This window comes from Cebus imitator, unplaced genomic scaffold (genome assembly GCF_001604975.1).
Source record: "Cebus imitator isolate Cc_AM_T3 unplaced genomic scaffold, Cebus_imitator-1.0 Scaffold402, whole genome shotgun sequence".
NCBI lineage: Eukaryota > Metazoa > Chordata > Mammalia > Primates > Cebidae > Cebus > Cebus imitator.
The window spans coordinates 644,193-662,811 of record NW_016107717.1 but is presented as its reverse complement, the minus strand read 5'-3'; the positions used below and the strand labels follow the sequence as shown (position 1 = coordinate 662,811).

The window sequence follows — 18,619 nt, the reverse complement described above, 5'->3', positions numbered from 1 at the left end:
TAAAATAATGTACATCCCAGGCCAGAAAGAGCACAGAAATTCAGAAACCGGCCAATAACAATCGCCACTACTTTGTTTCTTCTTGGTTCTTTCTGTACCAAAGATAATTCTGTTTGCTTAGGGTATCGATACATATAACAACTATTTTTGAAGTGCCATTTCCAGGACTGGCACGTCATATTCATTGCAGTAAATCTGCATAACAGTTCTTTTAAGTTTGGAATTTATTAATATCTTCCCATTTCACAGATGGGAACACCGCATCTCAAGCCATTCACTAATTTGCTCAAGATCTCCCAATTTGATCTCCAGCAAGTTGCCTGTTAGACCCTCTATCTTGCTTGATCGACAGTTGCTACTTTTGCTCACATGAACTACATACACCTGAGGTGTATATGCACATCGGTTAATCTATCAGCTGGACAAAAGCATGCCTCAACATAAAACTGACGTTCAAGCCCAGAATACAATGATCAACTTGAGAATGAGTCATTTTACTGCTGTGTACTCCAAACCCACAGTCTTCTATGTTGGCCTTGCATTGCCATCGATTCTTAAACTATTGCTCAAGAACCAATCAAAACATAAAGCTCCAGTGTCCACACACCAACCCACCCACCGACCCCTAACACAAAAATACAACATGCTCTTTTATTTTGGTTTTCACATGCATCAAATCAGAGTTGAAATTCCAGTCAACACATTTCAAGGTTTTATTTAGGGAAGGACACTATGTAAGGTGATACCATAGATCCAAAAATCTATGCTAAGACAGTATTTTCAGAGCCACCACATAAAGGTGTGAGGTTGTGTCCTGCCCAAGGCTGCCTGGTCCAAGGAGTGAATATGTCCAGAAACCCAGCCATGCTACCTGGATTTTTCAAGCCATGGTCTCTGACACTGATTTGCCTTTGCTCGGATAAAAGGATGCCTTTTTCCAACTCTCCCAAAAGGCATCAAATGGCCTAGTGGAGCCCCGAGTTCACCTGCTTTTAAAGAGGTTACAATTGAATAGTGGAGAAAGATAAGAACACACATCTAATGAAAATCAGTCAGATATATTGATTATCTTAGAAGAGGACAATAGGGATCATGAACACCTTAAATCTCATCAAACAGAAAGATGAAGAAAGTCTTCAGTAGATTGGAGATGTGTGAGAAGCAACTGAAAAAATGAGCAAGTTTTTTGTCACATGAAGGTAGAGAAGATGGCACTCTAGGCTAGCAAATAACATGAGCACAAAAGTGGAAACCAGGGACTGGGGAGTTATCACCTTTGGCAAGGGTATGGAGTATTTGTTCAGAAGCAGGGCGAGATCAGTGTCAAAGGTTGGCTGTGCTGAGACTTGGTTTGAACCTTAAGGACACAGAGGACAGCAAACTCTTTTCCTGAGTTCTGGATGACTCCAGAAGAGCTGTGCTTTCAGAGGAAGTGTGGACTCACTGTGCTGGAATGGATTGGAGGGGGACGAGGAAGGTGAGGAGCACTTGCTTATAGACTTTACCATGAAAGTGATGCCAGCCCCAGGCAGCATGAGAGCACAGCAGATGGAAAGGAGGATGATGGATGTGAAAGACGTGAAGGATACACATGGATTATTTACAAGTATAAAGAAACTGGTGTCAAAATCAGTTTTACTCTGAGTAAAAGCCAGAGTCATTATCATAGCTAACAAGATCCTCCAGTGTCCCCTCCTCCCCTCCATACTTCTCCAGCCTCACCTCTCTCCCTCACTCTGCTGCAGCCATACCAGTCTCAATGTTCTTCCTCACACACATGAAGGTCTCTCCCACCTCACATTTGCTGTTCTCTGTGCCTAGTTCATTCTCCCTCCCAGGTATCCCTTGGCTTATTTCCTCACTCCCTTCGCATCTCCAAGAAGCATCCATGGACCTTCCCCATGTGAACCAGCTCCTTTGCAGCCCTGCCACTCCTTACCCCCACTCACTGCACTTTTTTCCCACAGCAATCTTCAACAGCTGGCATACATACTTATTGCATATTATCTGTCTCCTGCAACTTCTCTTCAAGTTTCTCGAGGACACAGATTTCATTTTACTCACTACTGTATCCCTAGTGCCTGGGATGTAATAGTTGTTCAACAAAAATATATTGACTAAAATAATGATACCATCAGCTATGTGAGTATTTTTAACTTCATTAAAATCAGAGAAAGTCAGATATAAAACATATAGCTTTGGGACATAGTGAGTTCCTTAATATGAGGTGAATTCATAATGAAGCAGGACAACTTACTGGAAGGAATGTTATAGTGAATAACAATGGGCTTTTGGAGACCCTTTCAAGCCTGAGAACCTGCAAAACTAAGTATAGTGATTTATGCGTGTGGTTTCTCAGGAAATGTAGTGTTGTAATAGAGCATGGTGGGTGAATGCACAAACCCTCGAACCAGACAACTGGGTCCAAATCCTGGCTCTGCCACTTACTGGAGGTGCCATCTGGGGCTTCTTTGTGCCTCTCTCAATATTTCTCATGTCTCATTTATGTTAAGTGCTTCACTGCTCTCCAGTCACTGTCTGATTTCCCAAAATTAGCATCCCAGGAATTACTATTTATCTTAGCCACTAAAACATGGCTGTATGAAAGCTACATGCCAGTAAGAGATCTTTGTGTTTGATTTTTAATTTATGGTTTCAGGCATCTGGATGTATAATTTGTAGATTATTTATTAAACTTATTTTTTCAAACTAGAATAATATAACCCAAAACATCCACCTGAGCATGATGTAACCTTACGTTAGCCATGAGATATAAGCAGCACTATTTAAAAGCAAGTTGAATTATATATGTGTGTGTGATGCTTTAGAACTGTGCTGGCCAGTGACACGACTAGCTACATGTCGCTGTTTAAACTCACTGAAATTAAGTAACATTTAAAATTCAGTTTTTCGGTCTCATCGGTCACTAGGGCTACAGAGCAACCCGTAGTGCCTAGTGGCTACTACATCAGACAATGCAGACGTAGAACATTTCCATCACTGTCAAAAGTTGCAGTGGATGGTGCTATTGTATAATGCGATAAATTCAGCAATTCAATTGTCTTTTGAAGAAAATAACCAGTGTTCCTGACATAGGTAATGCAACTTTACAGGCATATGCCAGCTGAGTTTACCAACATTTCTGCCAACTCCAAATTTCCCCCCTAGCCCACTTCCTTTTCCTCAGCTCCACACATTACCACCTTTACCTTACAGATCCATTTTGCTTCTTTCCGAATCAGTGGGATAGAACATCTCCTGGCAGCCAAACCACTTAGGAGTCTCCATCTGTTCTAACTGTCCTGAGAACATAACTAATGATGGCACACATCTTAGTCTCTCTAAGGTTAGAGAAGCATGGTGTTTGAGAATTTTGAAGCCACAAAAGGGCAATTCTCTCCTCTCCTCCTTTTCTTTACTGTCAATTTTTTTTTTTTTTTTTTTTTTTTGAGACAGAGTCTTGCTCTGTTGCCAGGCTGGAATGCAGTGGCATGATCTTGGCTCACTGCAACCTCCAACTCCCTGCTTCAAGCAATTCTCTTGCTTCAAGCAATTCTCCTGCTTCAGCCTTCTGAGTAGCTGGGATTACAGGCACATGCCACCATGCCCAGCTAATTTTTTTTTTTTTTTTATTTTCAGTAAAGACGGGGTTTCACTATGTTGGCCAGGATGGTCTTGATCTCCTGACCTCGTGATCCACCTGCCTCAGCTTCCCAAAGTACTGGAATTACAGGCATGCACCACCATGCCCAGCCACTCTTTTTTTGAGATGGAGTCTTGCTCTGCCACCTAGGCTGGGGTGCAGTGGTGCAATCTCTGCTCACTACAACTTCTACCTCCCAAGTTAAAGTGATTCTCCTTTCTCAGCCTCCCGAGCAGGTGGGACTACAAGTGTGTACCACTATGCAGGGCTCAATTTTCATATTTTTAGTGGGGGGGGGGACGTTTCATCATGTTGGCCAGGCTGGTCTCAAACATCTGACCTCAAGTGATCCTCCCACCTCGGCCTCCCAAAGTGCTGGGATTACAGGCATGAGCCACCACACCTGGCTGCAAACTTTTTGAGAGAGTAATCTATACACACCATCTCCATCAATCACTCTTTAACCCTTCCTTGTCTGGCACTGCTTAACCACTATGCTGGGCTTCGTCTTGCAAAAGTAGATATTTAGGAAACTGAGGCTCAGAGAGATTCAGTAACTCAATGACTTACCTAGTGAGTAATGGACCCAGAATTCAAATTCAGATTTGTCAGCTTTGAAACTTTGTAGTTTTCATCCTTGCAGATCATTATGCTGCTGCCCATGGATCACAAATCACCAATACCTCCTACATATTGACTTTCTAGGTCCAGGCTCAGTCATCCTGACCCCAGCCTCCCTGTGCCAGGTCACCTCCCTAGGTAGAGAAAGCATGAACAATGTTGAGTTAATAAGAAGTATTTTCCCATTGTGAAGACTACTTTGCCATTCTAAAAAGCTGTAGAAATTTTCTTACAGATTATTCTAATGGTTATTGATTCACTACCTACAACGTCATTACTTGGAAGTCATTTGCACCCTAACATAACTTGCCTAACCATTCAGGAAGCACTTTGAGTTGTATGTATTAAATTGTGGTATGGGGTAATTCTCTAACTTTAACAGCCTTTTGTGAGATTTAAATGTGACTTGCATGTGTATAAACATTTTTAAACCGGCAGTTGTCTTCGGATAGCAGTTACCCAAAGGAAAGAAGGGCACATTGACGCAACATAATTGGTAGTCATTAAAAAGTCAACACTGTCCCTTCATTTTCTTATTTTTTTAAAATGTGACTTTTAATATGTGACTTTTGTGTAGACAGAGACAAAGAAAAGGAAGCTTGTGTATATTAAATTATCCTTAGAAGAAAATTGGATTTAAAGAACATTAGCAAATTGTAGTTAATCTCAACTATTGCCATTACTCAGAACTACCTTTCTGAGAAAGATCTTAGAAAGATTTTTATTATACTCATTTGGAATGTTAACCACATTTGACTTGTAGATTTCTTTTAAAAATGTACTTCATCATTGTCACACTAGTTCTTACTAACACATAGCAATGTAACCTAAAGACTGTGTGGCACGACCAGATTAAAGATGAAAACCACATCATCTTCAGCAGGGAGCCAAATGTGGCAAATCACACACACCATAGTGTATTGACCACCAGGCTGAATTCTGACTGGACAAGATCTATTCAATCTCAGGTAGGCTCACACAATGGCAGACTTGAGAATAACCATCTTTTATTATTATTATACTTTACGTTCTGGTGTACATGTGCAGAACGTGCAGGCTTGTTACATAGGTATACATGTGCCCTGGTGGTTTGCTGCATCCATCACCCTGTCATCTACATTAGGTATTTCTCCTAATGCTATCCCTCTCCTAGCTCCCCACCCCCTGACAGGCCCTGGTGTGTGATGTTTTCCTCCCTGTGTCCATGTGTTCTCATTGCTCAACTCCCACTTATGAGTGAGAACATGCAGTGTTTGGTTTTCTGTTTATTGAGATACCATCTCATGCCAGTTAGAATGGCGATCATTAAAAAATCAGAAGACAACAGATGCTAGAGAGGATGAGGAGAAATAGGAACACTTTTACACTGTTGATGGGAGTGTAAATTAGCTCAATATTGTGGAAGACAGTGTGGCAATTCCTCAAGGATCTAGAACTAGAAATACCATTTGACCAAGAAATCCCATTACTGGATATATAACCAAAGGATTGTAAATCATTCTATTATAAAGACACACGCACACATATGTTTATTGTGGCACTGTTCACAATAGCAAAGACTTGGAACCAACCCAAATGCCCATTAATGATCAACTGGATAACCATCTATTTTCTAAAACAGTCTCATATTTTGCCAGGCCAGATATCCCAGGCACATGTAGAAGCTTTTATGGGCATGGGCCATTATGGGATACAGGATTCTCACCACTACCATCTTTTTCTTCTGAGCTAACCACTGAGAAACCTGAAATACTAGGAGTATTTCAGTGGTCTTCCTGGAATGACATAAGAAATGATCCAAAGTCAGCTTCAGAGATGCCCTAGAGCCCTTCTCATTAACTCACCCAACCTTACCCTCAGCCCCTCATCGTCTGGATGGCCTGAATCTAAGAGTAGTGAGTCTCCCAGCTGACGGATGACTCATCATGTCATTTAAGTTTGTCAGTCAATGGAAACCAGAGCTCCAAAGTCTCTGTCCAGGACTCTCCCTAGGGAAGCTATTAAGGAAAAGGCAGCCTTGCCAGACATTTCTGTCCAGCTGGCCTAACTGGTATGTGCAAGGGCATCTGCTTATACTCAGGGCCTGGCATGAGGAGAGAGAGGGCCCTGGAAGGGTGCTCAGGAAAGTTTGCCCTCAGTTTTTCTACCATTTGCTAGAAACAACAGGCAGGAGAGAAAATAGGCTCAGCTACTCAGAAAGAAAATAGGCTTAGCTACTCAGAAAGCCACTGAGCACCTTGAAACATAAACCGGTCAAAAGACATTAAACTTTCCCATTGCAAATGGAACTGGGTGAATGCTGTGCAATAGAAAACATTACATTTGGAGACAGAGAACTTGGATTCCCACCCCAACCTGCACTTAGATACGTGAACTTAAATTTTCCTATAACCTCACAGACACTCAGTTTCTTCATCTGTAAAATGAAAAGAAAAAAACAAAAAACAAAACTGCCCTTGCTCTGCCTACTGTGGGTAGCCATAAAGCAAACGAAAGCACTTTGTGAACCATAAAGAAAATGCTTTTTTTTCTCTCTCAAATGATGATTTCTAACCACAAACCTCTCTCCCAAGTTCTAAGCTCACATTTCCAACTGTCTATTTCACAGTTCTTTCCAAATGCCTCATAGGTATGCTGAGATATCTGCCCAGCCCTTCAAGCAGCCAGGTGGTGACTGGTGTGGCCAGAAAACTCTGCAAGCTGGCCCCAACTGCAGAAGCCTCCTCTAGGGTGCTGAACACTGCTTTAGATGACATTTCCAGCTAATTACGTATCTGGCTTTCAACCTGAGTTTATTGAGACAGCAAATGTATAGTCTTTCTTTAAAAGCCTGCTCCTGCTAGCTTCCCTTTTCTGGCAGGGCTGGAAGATTTCAGATTGTGTATTTAATGCAGAGGCATCATACTCGACATTTCATTTCACCTCTCTTCATCCTATTAATCACAACTTTTCTTTTCCTTCTAACATCTTGGTGTCCCACAGAACCAGGCTAACTCCCTTCATATGACCTTGAGGAACTTTCCTTGCCAGTCTGGGGCTTAGTGTTCTCATCTGTGAAGTGAGCATATGCTATTTGCAGATCTGTTTTAGGAATTAAGTAAGATTTTGCATTTACCAAATGTATGGTACATGTTAGCTTAGTTCTACCTTCCAGCTAAGCTGGATGCCTCACTGATATTCCAAAATGCACAGCCTATCCATTTCCTACCTCCACATCTTCAACCCTGTTGCTTCCCTTGCCTGGACTCTCCTCTCCCCACTCTCATTTCTGCCTGTTGGACCACATGCATCCTTCCCCAACCATATTCCAAATGCTACCTACCTTTGGCTTCCAGAAGTGATCCCTACTTCCTCTGGACTGTAAGTAATTCTTGCACATTATTTCAAAACTCATGAGGTATTTGACATTCCTGCTTCACATTCTACTTTCAGATATGCCATATCTTCTTATGAGCGTTCATGTTCATCTTCCTTACACATCCTATTTACTTAATAGCTGGTTTTTAAATGACTAAAAGAAATGACCAATCAATCAAATAATGACTGTTGCATGGACCTGGCACAAGACAATGGAAAGTGATTAGAAAGTGATGAAACGATTTAAACAAAGAGACAGCAAAGACACTTCATATTTTGTGTGCTGATTTTTTAATGAACATCTTAGAGTCTTACAAAATAACTGTCTGTAGCTGTTTGACATTACATTACAGTAGATCAGCTCCTTTCACTACATCCCCAATCAAGCCATCGCCTTCGGTGTTAACTAATGCACTCAGTAGTGATCACAAAAGAACAGAGGAAGTGCCAAGTTCAATGCCTTGTAATAGAAAAAAAGAGAAGAGAATCAGGAAGAGCTCTTTCATGATTCCTTCACTTTCATTCCTGCCAGCATCTTCCCATTCTCCTCACTCTGTCCTTTCTGATTGGAGGCTGTCACTCTTGTCGTTAGAGCCAGCTAGCCCTGCACCACCTGGGCACAATCAAACACACAGAAGAGTCTCTGAGAAAGGCTCTCAATGACCACATGGGTGGATAGGAGCAGCAGAATGTGGACCATCACATGGAATGTGAGTTGTGTCGCTGGGATCTGTGACCACAGAGTCTCAGTCCTTCCACTTTATCAGTGACCTGAGTTGCTCAGGCCCCAGAAGCAGAGACTGGAAGAACCTGCTGTCTCTGAATAGCTACAGTTATGATTGGGAAGCCTGATCGCCTAAGGGGCTCTTCACACACAACAGGAACTTTCCTTTTGCCTTTCCAGAGCAGTGAATTGCAGAGAACAAAATATTTAAAAATGAAATTTAAAACGCGTATGTTCTCACTATTGCTCTTGTGGAGAGACTGCACGCAGACGTACACCGGCATGAACCACAGGCTCCATGTTCCTGAGCTGCGGAATGCCCAGGATAACAATTCCTCTGCCTCAATCTCAGACAAGATAGGATTCCCCAAGGCAGAACTTAGCACGCTTCCAGCAATTTGGACATTTTCCCCAATAAAACAAAATAGGGTGTCTAAACTTTTCCATCGTCCTTTGCATATGGAAGCCTATCAGAATCCCACTAATAACTATGTTTGTCTTACTGGGGGCACTAAGCATGACTCAAGACAATGAGTGGTATCTGAGCTACATCCTCTTTATGCTAGAAATTAGAAGACAAAACAAAAGATTTTTTTTGAATGGGTGAACTCTGCTCTTTCCTTTTCCCAATGACTTTGACACCCTCATTCCACAAACCCACAGATTAATATGGGTATATCCTTATTCTTGTTTTATTCCCTTTCAGGATATTCTTCTTCCCTACATGATAATGTAGATAATACTTCTATAGTTGTGGTAGTATTTCCTATTCCTATTTGCAAAACTGTTTCTCCGGTGTTGACGGGAAAAGTAGAAAAACAGTGGTCAAAGCAAAAGAGCAGAAGATGGAGAGAGACCACGGTTGAGATCTAAGTTTTGTCTGTTCTTGGTTTCCATTGGAGAAAAAACTTTAAGGGAGACAAGCCTCACATCCTTCCTACAATGAGTAAAACTAGAATATTAAACAGAAATTGGCTCCTTACTCTCTTTCCCTAAGGCCTAATCCAGAAACCGTTACAAGAAAATGTAACTGCAATAGACCACATCCCAGTGACTCTGGGATGTAAACAGAGAGAGGCTTAACGTGGTCATTTCATGTGCGGTCCATGTATTGGATAAGAAAGAGTAAAAACAACAAAATGGACCCTAAATAGTTGAAATTCTTCTGTCTCCCCACAGAGTGTCACCCTTGCTCCATGTATTCTCATAGCTTGCTGAAGTCAAAATCTCTGGCTCGCAGATTTTGTACATGATACTTGACAAGAATTTATCTCAGATTCTTCATTCCTCAAGGGACCCACTGGGGTCCTCTTTGGAGACTTGGAACAAGGACCGAATCTCCCTGATCACTTCCATTCTCATGCCCGGGCTTTAGTTTAACCCTGACTGCTCACTTCACAGTTCTCTTTGGCTCCTCCATTCCTGCCTGTGCTTTCATCTCCTTCCACCTTTCCCCTGTGTCATTTCCATAATATTTTTTCCCCAGAAAAAAAATCAACACTTGGTCATGTGACTGTGAGTGATAGCCAGGCTTGGAGACTTCTAACATGTTAGAAGTGGGACCACAGGCCAAGTATGAGGATCGTGTGAGTTCCTGTAATCCTGGTGATCAGAGAATGGGCTCCAATACAAACTTGTTGACTGGCTGGCTGGCTGACAGCCACCCTTGGAACAGGCACATATGGAAGTGCAGAGAATCCTGGGTCTCACCAACTCCAATTGAGAGTTCTGAGAAATGGACACAAGTTAATATATTCTTTGTGGACAGATGGTCAAGAACCATTATCTAGTTCTGGACCCAACACCAGTGGGTACTCACACCCAACTTCCTAAGCCTCTTAGTACCACCATTCTAACTCCCCATCTCCTCGGTCATAAATGGGCCCAGCTCCCAGGTCACAGAAAAAGATGATTAACTTTGCATGCTAGCATCCAGAATTCCATGTGATTACTCTCTCTCCTCCTGCACTTCCCATTCAACTTGCCAATCCTCATCCATAGAAAGATGGGAAAATAAGTTACCTTTCTGTCCTCAAAGTCTCAGCATTCAATTTGAACTTCACAGCAGCATGTGTGGAACAATGAATAATTTTTAGCTTAGTAAACAGCAAAAAATATAATATATATATTTATATAATTATGTTTAAATACTTATAAAGAATAACTAACTTCATTATTTAAGGGAGACTACACAAAAGGAAAAAGAGCCAGTTGAGAGCAGACAAGCTCTGAAAGATGGCAGTCCATTCGAGATGGGTATTAGCAGAGTATCCCTGCCAAATCCTCCTCTAGTTTTTTGTATTAATTTACAAGTTGGGTGGGACTGAATAGCTGGCAGGGTGTAGAGTGGGGAGCAGGGCAAGAGCTGAGGATAGGATTGAGTAGAATATAAATGAGGGAGGAGGGTCCTTACATATCTCTCATATTTCTTCTTCCATGTTAATCAACTGCTACTTTAAAGAAACTTTTGTCTATGATTCTCCCCTACTTGGACTACTCGATAGTTGGCACCTATCAACACCCTCATGCATTTCTTATAAGATCCTTCATACTCTTCCTCCTTCCTCCACTTCATGACTGTCCTTCTTCATTCACCCTTTGTTTCCTCCTGGGTCTGCCTCTCTTTGTTACTACCTCTGAGGCAGTGGAGGGAGGGGTTTGTTCCCACAGTTACTGATTTTCTTCTGCCTTGGGGTCTCGGCAGGTGCACTCATCCAAGTCACAGTCAGCAGCAAATGGAATGACCTAGGGGAATGAAAGAGAAGTTGAAATAGCGCATTTATGTGACAGCTTCATACTTTTCAACCAGCATTCACTTTTCTCACTTGGTGCCAGAGGAACTGTGGAATGATGTGCTAATATCATCACTGACCAGAAATAAACACGCAGTTTTCTCACTCACACACCATGTCACCATGTAGCCTTAGGCAAAGTAATTGTTCCTTGCTTCACTTTCCTCACATATAAGTTGGGGAGGACAACAGAAACTATCCCAGAGGGTGTTTGTATGATTTAAATAACATGGTAAGTAGAAAGCTCTTATATATTGCCAAGCATCTATCACTACTGTCAGTTCTAATACTGCCACTCTTAGCTAAAACTACTGCTCTTACTGTTACTGTTACTTTCCCTGTAAAGCAGGAAAGATGAATGGTAGCATCAGCATTTTCTTTTTACAGGGAAGGGCAAGAGATGTGAGGTGACTTTATACAAGGTAATGACACTGCTATATGGGAAGCTGAGACAAGCTACAGACTAGCTCTCTGCCTCCAACTCCTCAGTGTTCTTGGGACAAGGGGAACATCTTTGCCATCCTCATAAAGCATGAGTTTTTGCTTTTTTGAGCCCAAGATATATATTGGCTTGGCGGAATAATGCATCTCCCCGCCCACTGTTTGTGGCTCTGTTGCTTTCCTTCTATGTAACTATCTCTTCCCCATGCCAGAGACAGTCAGAAAAAGTTACTCTCTTCTGCTTGACCTACTACAAATAGATAAATGCTACATTTTGAGTGTCCATACCTAGCATCACAGAAAATTGGGCATTTTGGAGATGCGACATAAAAGTGTCAATGATTTTTCCCTTTGGGGCATTAACAATAGAATGAGATAAAAATAAATAGGCATATCACATACAATAGTGGTCCAAGTACACTAAAGACATGGGCTTGGTGATTGGGCAAGTGGGTTGGAGAATGGGTGGGGCTGTGTGGGGAAATTTTCCAGCATATTTGCACATTACTTTAAAATGTGATTTAGGAGTCAACAAAGGGGTGAAGTGCCTTTTCAATCCTAATTCCTGTGTATGCTGGCCACAGGCACTGAAATTTATTACAATTACTAGATTTTTCAGAGTGTGAGATAGGGAGAGAACTGCTTTATTTTTTCCTAAGTTATCCTGTCTTCTTTTATAGAGATAGCTGGCCTGATTTCTGACCTGTGGTCCAAGCCTTTGATCTGTTTCTCTTAGTTTAGGATGTTTGGGTTTTTAAAGCAAAAGAGAGCCAAATTAGTGATATAATGAGCACCTGAGCACTCTGCATTAAATAAGTTAATTCACATAAATGGTGAGAATAGTGCCTGCCACATATTGAGTGCGGGTTAAATATTAGCAAGTAAGAGACGTAATATTCAAGTCTGCACATAGGTGATTATGATAGATGTGGCTTTATCATGGAGACACATCCAAGGAAGGAAATACCATCTCTTGCTTATTTCAGATTTATCATATTGACCCAACTAGCTTTAAATATCTTTGAAGCACTTAGGTTTTTTACCCGTATTATTACAACATTTCTGCTTATTCTATTTTATGAGGCTTAGCTTGAGCCTATCTGCTAATTTAACAGAGCCAAGAGTAACAGGGATGAGGGGCATCAAGAAAGGATTATTGCTCAAGATACAATCAGAGAGCACTCAGGTGGCTGGTGGCAGCCACTTAACACGTGTCTGCGAGATGCTTGTAACATACTATGTAAAATTGTTAATGTAATTATGAAGACAGATAGTAACTGGATAGCACTTTGTTGGTAATCCTACCTCCCCCGGGTAAAGACAATTATTTTCCCTGCCTACAGAAATGTTTCTTGGCCAATGATAAACAGGTATGAGTCCTTCCACAGCAAAAACCATGGCTTTTCTGAGTCACTGAATTGACAAAGAACTGGTGTTGTCTAAGAACCTATGCTACCCTTAACTCTGTCAATGTAGAAGCTCCAATGTTTGCTCATTCTAATTCCCTCCTAATTGTTGAATACAAACCCCTTATTACACACCATGAAGGAGAGCTAGCTGAAGACCCTGCCTTTATTTCTGAAACCACTGCCTCCCCCGTCCCCAGGTTCTCTCACTCACCTTCTTGGAGGAGAGCGTGGAAGAGCAGCAGTCTCCCCCGTCATAGTTGCAGTAGGCTCGGTTGTTGATAGTGTCACACCAACCATCTGCTTGGAAGGGCTGTAGGGAAGTTGGAAGGCGACATCTCGGTACAGCCTTATTATGTCTGTCTTGACTCTGCCATTCCCCCATCCAAGCACAATCCATACAACTCCAGAGATATTCAGAAAAGCACCCAAGGTGCGGGATACACATTGACCTAACATTTGCAAGCAGCTGAAAAATCTCAAGACCACTGGGCCCAATGAATTGTTATAGTTCACTCGCAGTAGCGTTCCTCACCTACTCTGAGGTCTGAGATAGGTTGTTTAAACTCTTTGATCAACTTTTTTTTTGCCTTCTTGCAATAAGAGGGCTTTATATTGTGTAGGCTACAAGACAGTTCCACATGTTTTTAACTCTGTTGAGCGTGGAAGAAAGCCTGTGCAGTAGGCAGGGTTGGCTTTAAAAGTCCCCCCCTTTTTTTTTTTTTTTAAGACAGTCTTGCTCTGTTGCCTAGGCTGGAGTGCAGTGGGGCACAATCTTGGCTCACCACAACCTCCGCCTCCTGGGTTCAAGTGATTCTCCTGCCTCAGCCTCCCGAGTAGCTGGGACTACAGGTGCACGTTACCATGCTCAAAATAATTTTTGTATTTTTAGTAGAGACGGGGTTTCACTACATTGGCCAGGCTGGTGTTGAACTCCTGACCTCATGATCCTCCCATCTCAGCCTCCCAAAGTGCTGGGACTACAGACATGAGCCACTGTGCTTGACCAAAAGTCTTGCTTTTTTAATGAGGAAATGGGAATGCATAGATATGATAAGAATTGCCCAGGTCATATAGCAAGTGTCAGATACAGCTTAGTATTAGACGTCATGTTCCTGGCTTTGTACTGCTTCTCACATATTAACTCTACCCCTCTCCTGGTGCACTAAAGACTGGTACTTAGAGACCTGAGTAGTCCTTGGGTACTATGAAGACTAAAATGATGTCTGTCCAGCCTGCAGTGGTGCTTGGGTTGAGGGCACTAGTGCTGGAACACAAATATGCCCACAGATAACAGCCACCTCATGCACAGCAACTAGACACAGGGTTAGAGCAGAGACAGCTGTACTGTTCCCATCCACTACTGTTACTGCAGTAAGTCAGCAGGAACTAAAATGGGAATGGCGTGCAGGTCAAACCAAAGTTAATGGAGTGTTTCACCCCAAAAGAAAATGTACAGTAAGAACAGCAACAAGTTGTTAAAAAATAGCTCAGCAGCCCAATGCATTGTTTCTCCAGAAAACCACCTCTGAAGGGAAACACTGCCGTGCTGTGCCCTGGAGGGTACACCCGCCAGCCTACCTACTCAATAAAACTGGCTGCTCCTCATCCTGAGTGACGCCCAACCATAGAGACCTAGGAAACATCTTGTGGTCAAACTCTTTGGCCCACAGAACCCTTGAGTTCTGAAGCCACCTTCGAGTTTACATGTTCAAATCACTTTCTCTCTCCCCACCCTCCTTAAATGTCAAATAGAAGGACGGTTTTCTATTTAACTGTGTTTTGATGAGATGGATCACTCAACACAAAAATGGCCTTTAAATAATTCTCAGCAATTGAGTGACATCAGAACGAGTTTATCCAAGTGATTACTTCAATGTTTTGATTTTATTCTATGGAATCCTGAGGTCACTGGAACATCATTCCAGATGTATACCAGTTCACCAACCGCTGAGAAGCTGCTACTTGTGGGGTGGAACTCAATAGCTGCCTCACAGCCGCTTAGCAATGTCACTTCCTGTTGTGAGCAGGAAGTGAAAATGAATTCTGTTTTCAACACAGGCCTCACTGGAATAAAAGACAAAGATTCTGAGATGAGCATTTGTCTTTAATGCTGGAACCAGTTATTCTGGCTCTAGGGAACTTGGAATAACTATAGAATCAAGACTTGGGTCCTGAATTGCAGCCAAATAATCAAAGTCAAAAGACAACTAGTGCATCCTTAACACCTATAGATGCTCTTGGGTTCTTGCAGGATGACCGGATACATCTATGGAGTTTCCCCAGAGTTTCATTTTTCTTTTTCAAGTGTTTGGAGTGTATCTTATTCATCTAACACTACATCTGTTACTTTTCCTCCAGCCCTGACTGACTCATTGGCAAAATCTAATAAGTTCCTTCTTTCTTTTCCATGTAATTGTCTATAAAAATCTAAGGAGCACCCAAAATACTTTTCTTACATGTATAAGTCTGGTCTTCAGAATGGAAATCAAAGGTATATCTAAAGATATCTTTCTTTTCATAAGAAAATCTAAATATTTGAACGGGTTAGTAGACGATCCCAGGGAATTTTTCTTTCTACAGTCTTCACCAAGGGTCACTTCTAATCTCAAGAACATTAGGGAACATATGTTGAAAAGAGCAGTAATGACCTAGGTGACCTTCTCCAGGCCCCACTGGACTTCCTTTGCTCTAGCCTGGGAATTATTTCTAAAAACTCTTTCTTTTCTGCTCTTAAAGAGTCATCTGGAAAGAGAACGAAGTTTATAGAAAAGAGCAGAAATACAGAGAAAAGGCTGGAAAGACCCAAGTGTTTAATTTACTATATACCTATTAGAATTAATTGCTCCTCCCCCAACATGCCAAAAACAACCACTCCACCCTCAACAAACAGAGTCTCCTATGGCAACATGTGCCTGGGAAGCTGACAGTTTGAGTCCAAGGTTACAATAAAAAAATAGAAAGGAAAAATGACTAATTGACCCCAAATTTAAAAATAGCTGAAGTCTGGATATAGACTAGAAGATTTTAATCTCAATAATTGAAAGATGTCAATCTTAGAATATCACTCTAACCCACAGGCATCTTTTCCGAGAAAAGGTACTAGGCTTGGTTTCTCTGCACAACCTTTACGTAGGTGAACTTCACCACCCATGTGTATATCTTGTTTATCCTATAACATCAGAAAATAAAGCATTTCACTTAAGGCGCTTTTCAAATATCTGAAGCTTATCCCAGTAGGGGTCACTTTTTAATTTTTATTTTAGCCATCTTGGTAAACGAAAAATATCTTTTAAAAATGTCCTTTTTTTTTTTTTTGCCTTTTAACAACACGTAGAACCCAAAGTCATTAACATAACTGTATATTATTTTCACTTTATAGAAAAACTCTCCCCTTTGCTAACTGTGCCTCCTTTAAAACGAACACACGTGCACACGCACACACACCCCACTCAGAGATGATTCATCTCTGAGCCAGAAGGTCAAGCCCTTAGAATTATATCTATGGTGAATACTTAAATCTGAGAGAGCGTTTGGTCTACTCTTCTTATGATGTATGAGCCTTATGATACCTATTTTTATTGTTATGGGAAGCCTTTTCTTGCCATGGCTTTTTTAGCCATGTTCCAGGCAGATGAAATGGACAAATAATGACTGTGTACAAGTGATGGGATACAAGAAGGAAAGGCTGTCCATCTGCCCTATGAATGCCACTTTGGAAACTTCTCAAAAGTAAACATGATTTCTTCCGCATGTTATGTAACCTAGCGATGCTTCCCATTCTGAGGTTGCTGGGGGGAGTTAGCCATAGAGATAGCGTGGATCTGTCTCCATGCTTTTTTTTTTTTTTTTCTTTTTTTTGGGCTCAATATGATAGCTCAGTGTAGCATCAAGATGTGAACAGGAATTAAATACCTAATCCAGATTTTGGCAGTGAGGGAAATCTGCTTTCAGGGGCTGGCTCCACAACATCTAGGCCCTATGGAGAAGAGCTTAGGACTAGATGATTCTGAGGGGAAGAGGAGTCTGAAAGATCTGTCTAAATAGAAGAGGAAACAGAGGGGTAAGTGGTCTAAGGCTGCCTATTACAGAGCCCAGGCCCGGGAATAGTTCTGTAAACATTGACCTATTGGCTGATAAGATCTCTCTTACTTGAATCAGATTAAGAACATTGCTCTTCTACAGCTTGCAACAGAACTGAAGACCACGTTGATGTTTTAGAAAGGTTAGAACTTCTGCTTTATTAACCTACAGGTTGGAATCTTAGCCAAAAAGGACTGTATCCCTAAAGGTAAGGCATGGGACTGCGTCCTGTTTTGTAATCTTGATGGGTTTTTGAGACCAAGAGAAGATGCTAATCAAACTTTTGCTTGATGCCAAGCACTATTTTCTCTTTTCCACATCATTTTCATAAAAATCTTCTTGTTATGTGAATGACAAATCAGAGCCACTTCAATTTCTTCATATTAATTAGGTTCCATCAGGCCCCCTTTCCAAAGCAGGCATGGTGCAGTGCCTGATGGAGTTCTTGCAGCAAATACAAGTTCTATGTAAATGTGTACAAATCTGTGCACTCATTTTCTTTTTCTCTGGCTTTTCAGTGAATCATGACTTGTGGCTTGATCTTCATCCTCCTTCCCATCCCATGATTCAGCTTTCTGTGTCTACATATCCTGGGCTTCACAACCAAACAATGCAAAGAACATCAAGAGTAGAGTCCTAGCACAAAGTCTCTCTTATAATCTTGGGGGCAGAAACTGAGAGGCCTGCAAGGCCCCCAGAGACCCTGATAATGAGACCACTAGTTGCTTTTCAAAAAGGTGAAAGACTGCTGGGCACAGTGGCTCACGACTATAATCCCAGCACTTTGGGAGGCTGGGGCAGGAGGATCACCTGAGGTCAAGAGTTTGAGGCCAGCCCGATCAACATGGAGAAACCCTGTCTACTACAAATACAAAATCAGCTGGGTGTCGAGGTGGGTGCCTGTAATCTGAGCTACTCAGGAGGCTGAGACAGGAGAATCACTTGAACACGGGAGGCAGAGGTTGTGGTGAGCCAAGATTGCGCCACTGCATTCCAGCCTGGGCAACAAGAGTGAAACTCCATCTCAAAAAAAGAAAAGATGAAAGACAAGTGCCAGTGAGAACGTGGAGGAAAGGGAACCCTTGCACACCATTGTTGGGAGTGTCAATTATATGATCCAGCAATCCACAACTGAGTATATATCCAAAGAAATCAAATCAGTATGCTCAAGAGATTTTTTAAAAGAATTTCTTATAAAAATTCTTATAAAGAATTTTTATAAGAAATTCTAAGGCTAAATGAAACTTTGAACACTACTTAGTATACATCCTTCATTTTACAAATGATGAAATGGGAGCCTTAAACAGGTGAACTGTCTTGTTTTCAGGGATAGGTAGTAGCAATCCTGGGAATAGATTCCAAATCTCTAGATCTCTGACCTTCTGTTCTTTCTACTATGCCATACCACCACTATTTGATGATTTCATTAGTCTTTTAATTAATTGGGCAGGAAGGGTAACTTATTTTGGCACTTTTACAAAAGGGGCTTGGTACAGGTGTATTAAGTGAACCTAGCGATCTAACACAGAGACAAAGAAATGGTCATGCACAA

The 18,619-nt window shown here is 41.6% G+C and overlaps 1 protein-coding gene across 2 annotated transcripts in view; it reads right to left on the bottom strand.

Moving 5' to 3' along the window:
- Positions 1-7,893: 7,893 nt before the first annotated feature.
- Positions 7,894-18,619, bottom strand: part of PAPPA2 (pappalysin 2) — a 288,728-nt gene continuing 278,002 nt past the window's right edge. For both annotated transcript variants that reach the window (XM_017508836.2, XM_037731478.1), the window contains 2 exons: positions 13,199-13,297; positions 7,894-11,090 (listed from right to left, as the gene is read on the bottom strand). In XM_017508836.2, coding sequence (XP_017364325.1) covers positions 11,016-11,090; positions 13,199-13,297 — 174 coding nt within the window. In that variant the 3' untranslated portion in view covers positions 7,894-11,015. The remainder of the gene's footprint in view (positions 11,091-13,198; positions 13,298-18,619) is intronic.